At 41.7% G+C, this 5811-nt stretch overlaps 1 protein-coding gene across 1 annotated transcript; it reads right to left on the bottom strand.

The window, feature by feature from the left end:
* Positions 1–1217: 1217 nt before the first annotated feature.
* On the bottom strand, positions 1218–3143 carry LOC113759850. Its single transcript, XM_027302428.1, has 3 exons — positions 2788–3143; positions 1557–2151; positions 1218–1442 (listed from the first exon to the last, which is right to left on the bottom strand). The coding sequence occupies exons 1-3, from the start codon at positions 3141–3143 to the stop codon at positions 1218–1220; spliced, it is 1176 nt and encodes a 391-aa protein (XP_027158229.1).
* Positions 3144–5811: the final 2668 nt, after the last annotated feature.

Genomic DNA, 5811 nt, shown 5'->3' with positions numbered 1-5811 from the left:
CTTTTGCTAGGGTAAGGGAGTGCCTTAGGCTTTGCCTTTGCCTTCTCCTTTATCAAATGTGACCCCCGATCCCTTTCTTTGGTTACGTAGACCTAAAAGTTCTTTAAAAAGGGTTTGTTTACTTTTCTTTCCAAAAATCACTTTTTGGGTGACTTGGTACACCCTAACTCTACACCAAGTGGCGACTCCCTTTTCCATTAAAAAACCCTTTTTGAACTTTGTTTGGCCAAATCGTCGCATTTTCAAGTCCCACGGCCTTTCATTTTCATTTTCACACACATACATATTCCACACACTACTTTCACACATTTCAAAAAGTGGGGCGCGACATCCGTTTATGAGGATTTAACTTACGAGAGGCATACGCAATCACTCTCCCGTTTTGCATCAATACACACCCTAAACCACCTTTCGAGGCATCTGTATAAACCACGAATCCATTTCCTCCGCTCGGCAATGCTAACACAGGTGCCTCAATCAAACACTTTTTCAACTCTTGAAACCCTTTCTCACATTTAGAATCCCAAATGAACTTACCATGCTTCTTGGTCAATTCAGTTAAGGGTTTTGCAATCTTAGAAAAGTGCTTAATAAATCGACGGTAATATCCGCCTAACCCTAAGAAACTCCAAACTTTGGTAGGGTTTTCTGGTCGCTTCCATTTAGAAACAGCTTCTACCTTAGTTGGATCTACAGTAATTCCCTCCTTAGAAATTATGTGACCTAAAAAGGCTATTTCTTCCAACCAAAACTCACATTTATTGAATTTAACAAAAAGTTTGTGCTCTCTCAGGGTTTGTAAAACTATCCTCATGTGTCGTTCATGATCTTCTCGAGATTTAGAGTACACCAATATGTCATCAATGAATACTACCACAAATTGATCCAAGTACGGCTTAAAAATCCAATGCATCAAGTCCATAAACGTTGCTGGTGTAATAGTTAACCCAAAGGGTATCACTGCAAATTCAAAGTGCTCATAACTTGAATTGAAAGCGGTCTTAGGCGCAGCCGCTTCTAAGATCCTCAATTGGTAATATCCTTACCTCAAATTTAACTTTGAAAATACCACTGCCCCTTGCAAGTGATCGAATAGCTCATCTATGTGAGGCAGAGGGTATTTATTCTTAATGGTCACATCATTCAAGCCTCGGTAGTCTATGCATAGCCTCAAACCCATCTTTCGTCTTAACGAAGAACACTGGAGCTCCCCACAGTTAGTCACTTTCTCTGATAAAACCTCTTCCTAATAAATCTTGTAATTGCAACATCAATTCCTTTAATTCAACTAGAGCCATCCTGTAAGGTGTCTTAGAAATAGGGGCCGTCCCCGGAGCCACATCAATTTTAAACACTATTTTCCTCTCCGGAGGTAATGTCTCTAATTCTTCGGAAAAGAAGTCGGGAAACTCCCTTACTACCGGCACGTTTTCCAACTTCACCTTATCCCCAGGTGTATAGATAAGAAAGACTAGATATCCTTTAACTCAACTACTCAACAATTTCCTATCTCAAATCCCCGAAATTAAAGCAGACGATGCTAGTCTACCTCTCACATTTAATTTCAAAGTTGCTTTCCCAGGAATGCGCAACTCTACAAGTTTCATCTTACAATCCAATTGAGCATGGTACCGAGCTAACCAATCCATCCCAAGTATCACATCATACCTCTTAATTGCTAAACTCATTAAATCCGTCAACAATTTTCTCTCACCAATCCAAATTTCCCAATTTCTATAAACTTTATTAGCAATCAGGCATTGGTTCCCCGTAGGAGTCTTAACCTCTAAATCAAAAGGCAAGAAATCACATTTTACATCTACACCCTTCATAAAGTTAGGATCTATGAAAGAATGGGTTGCCCCGGGATAAATTAAAACTCCAGCTAAGCGATGAAAAACAGAAATTGTACCTTCAACCACTTCAGTTGGGTTAAGGATTTGCTGATTGTCTAAGGCGTAAACTCTAGCTGGCACTTTCGGTCGGCTCCCTTCGGCATTTGACTGCTTTGAAGCAGACCTAGCAGGCTGTTGGGTATTTCCTCCTTCCTTGGAGGTACTAGGGCAACTAGAAATCTGGTGCTCGACACTACCACAAATCAGACATTTTCCTTTCTTTCTCCAGCATTCGGCCTCAATGTGATTAGGCTTGCTACAATATCCACAAATCACACGAGGGGTCACAGTCTAACTAGTTTGAAAATTCCCTTTTTGCTGACCTCGTCCACATTGATTTTCCTTTGGCGGGGCTCCCCTTGTTGGAGCTCCTACGGGTTTTCCTGGCATTCTCACTCCCTCAGCCCCTCTTCCCATCTCAAGAGGTTGGGTAAACTTCTTAGACGATCCAAGGGTGTTACTTGGGTTATCCCTTTTTCTCGCGTGAAAAGTTTTAGATTGGGACTTAGCAGTCTCTACCCTCTGCACTTTTTCCAAAGCATCCGTGAAAGTCATGATTTGGGCGGCTGTTAGGGATTCTTGGATTTCTACATTTAACCCTTGAATAAATCTCCTTATCCTCTTTCGTTCCGTGACCACAAGCTCAGGGACAAATTTCAAAAGTTTAGTGAACTGCTCCTCATACTCGGCCACACTCAGTAACCCTTGTTTCAACTTAATAAAGTCATCCTCCCTCTTTTCTTGTATCATAGGTGGAAGAAATTTGGCATTAAACTCCTTCTCAAAATTTGCCCAAGTCCAGGGGATTTATTCTCTTTCCCACTTTGCCCTAACAACGTTCCACCATGAGCGGGCTGCTCCCTCAAATTGAAAAATGATAAAATTCACTTACCTTTCCTCAGCATAGTCTAAGGCAGCAAAAATCTCCACCATCCTTTCCAACCAATTCTCCGCTAACTCAGGATCTGATCCTCCATGAAACCTAGGTGGGGTGAACTTCAAGAAACGCTCTAAAGCTCTATCCTCACCCCTCTCTTGGTTCTTAGGTTGGTTGGCTGGTTCAGGGCCTTGGCACTCAACTAAACACTCAAGAACATCGGTTATGCGGTTAATGGCCGTAGCCACTTGGTCACCCTCTTCGTTCCTAGGGTTTTGGTTTGGACCAGTCACAGATCCCTCACCTCTCTCGGGAGTGCAGGGCTGCCGAATCCCACGCCCACGCCCCCTTCCACATCCTCGTCGATCCATATAGCAAGATTCTCAGCACATAATAAAAGAGAAAAATAAGCGTAGAAATTCAAAAACAAGTACAGATTGCAAGAACACTTTAAAATCAAAGCATAGATATTTATATAGATTAGAAGTGATGTCATATGTTAAGAGTGCATACAACGAGTCGGTGATATCAAATACAGAACATAGGAAACCAAGTGCCTCAAAATACAGGGGTACACGCACAAAACACAAAAAGCCTCACAGCGAGGTTCACCCCTTCTAGGTCCTGAACAAAAGTCAAAAGATCAAGAGGTCTCTAATACAGGTAGACCGAACTAGAAGATCCTATAGCCTCAGAAGGGTCCTCCTCGGGGTCCTCCTCAGGATCCTCCTCCATCGGTGCAACCTCCACCTCCACAGCAGGTGCGGCCTCCTCAGGTACATCCGCAAGCAAAGCCTCCTCCAGACGCTCAGTCATAGTCACACACTCGGCCATAATACCGTCCATGCGGGTCCCCGCCTCCTGGACAATCCGGATAAGGCGCCCCTCAGTCTTCTAAAACTAAGCATCGGAGGCGTCAGCCCTCTGACGCTCCTCAAGAACTCTCACCTCTGGCTCCTAGATCCGAGCAGCCTAAGCCTCCATAGTGGCCTCTATCTCCTCTCTCTCATCTAGTGCTAGCCGGAGGTCACGAGTCAATTGCCTCCGTTCCTCGGCTAAATAAGAAGTACTTAGAATATATAAGCCACAACTCTAAGCTTAAAAATTATCATTACAAACCACCAACCAAGAGTAACAAAAGTTACAATTTAAGAGTCACTAATTTCATACAAAAATACGAGCTTCCACCGAATCGCTAGTCTAGATCCTCCAATCCACTTCCAAATCCTGTTAAGGAAAACAAACTTAAAGGAATGAGCGAACGCTCAGTGAGGCCAAGAAACCGACAAGCAAGCAACGCCAATCAATCAAATAATGTTCTTGAAAGCAACTTTAAATATGGCATTTTATTCAAGTGCACAAGTAGGAATTGACACATAAGGAGGATACAGGAGCTCTCAAGAGTTATTTCCACATCCTAATCAAGTTGAGCCGTCTTGGGTTGACGGAGTAATAACATGACCGTGGTGCTCCACTTACTTCCTCCATCCAACATAACACCCACTCGGATCCGGAACCAAACAAGTTTGAGGTGGCGATACTATTCGAGTATGCCTAGCGAAATCTCAAAAGTTCAATCTATAATATTTTCCAAGGTTCACCAAGTTCCTCGACCAAGCCCTTGCCGACTCGAGTTAGGGGCATCTCCACAAGTATATTTGGTCGACGAGACAACACTCCAATCGACTTTGAATCGGTCATAGCACTGTGTCGGGATGAGCGATACCTCCAACCCAAATAGGGCGTGATACTTCTAGCCGCTCAGTGCTCACGACTTAAAACATGTTCACGTATAAGTGCAAATCATGTATATTCATGTAACAAGTATCATGTAATCAGGAGAGAGAGAGAGGACGAGGGTGATAAAGTACACCCTCGCCTCGGCAAATTCATGTATCATATATAGCACTTGTACACATATCATTTCAAACACATTAGCATTTGACATGCACTTGACACTCACCAAAAGTCAAGGCAAACAAGAGCAAAGCGAGAAGTCAGACGAGCTCTTTGGCGTCCTCGTGACCACCTGAGACATGCACAATTACAATTACCTAGGTGCTCGACCGAGGTTATAAAGAAAAATATTTTCTTGCTACCCACTCTCAAGGTCACAAGTTTGAGTCAAGTTAAAAGAGTTTTTCTCGCTAAATCAAGGAAATAATGCTCAAAGAGAGCTCAACGGTCGTTTTTTGATTCAAGTCGTGGTACGTGATATCAATCATTTTCACTTTCGGCACGAAAATCGAGAAAAAAAAGGGTAGATGGATTTCATCTCTTAAAACTTCAAATTTCAAGTCCAAACTTTTGAATATGAAGAGCGTTCATATTTTTCAAACTAATGGAGTCAAAACTCATCCAAAACTCCACTCATATGCATAGAAAATGTCAAGGTTAAAGGTTCCAAGATTCGAGTATAAAACTAGAGAAAATTTTCCAAGATTTACTCTAGTGAAAACAGTCTCTTTTAAAAGTTCAAACTCATGTAAATCGAGGGCATAAGAATAGTGGTGCCAATAACCAAGGAAGTTAACAACCAAAAAAAAATGCATTAAGGGAGGTTTAATCCTTTGGAAACCAAGATTCAAAATGAAGGTTTAATGTTCAAAAGTGACCTTGTGTCCAACCATGAAATTAAATTTAAAACGGACTACAATCTCAAAGGGAGGTTGAAAGTGTTTAAAAGAGTACTTTGGTTGTAACCAAAAAATTTCCAGCTTGGTGCAACACTGCTTGGAAAAAATCGTATCTCGAGTTTCGTAAGTCCAAAAATTGGAAACTTTATACCGTTAGAAACTAGACTCAATGCACTAAAACTCTATAGAAGACACTTTTCTCAGACTCCAATTCAAAATCATTCAAATTTTAGTTCAAAGTCACTGTTCCAGACAGGACAGAGCAAAACAGGCTTGCAATTTCAGCAATGTTTGGAAATTCGGAAAAATTTGTAGAAGTGGAATCAATGCGTGAAATTTATACCACTAATAGAGTTCCAAATCTTGTTTCAAATGCAACAACCGGAACTCAATTCGGACCTTT

The sequence above is a fragment of the Coffea eugenioides genome, chromosome 2, assembly GCF_003713205.1.
Source record: "Coffea eugenioides isolate CCC68of chromosome 2, Ceug_1.0, whole genome shotgun sequence".
Classification (NCBI taxonomy): domain Eukaryota; kingdom Viridiplantae; phylum Streptophyta; class Magnoliopsida; order Gentianales; family Rubiaceae; genus Coffea; species Coffea eugenioides.
Note: the sequence above shows the minus strand (reverse complement) of the source record. Positions and strands in the feature narration are given on the sequence as shown.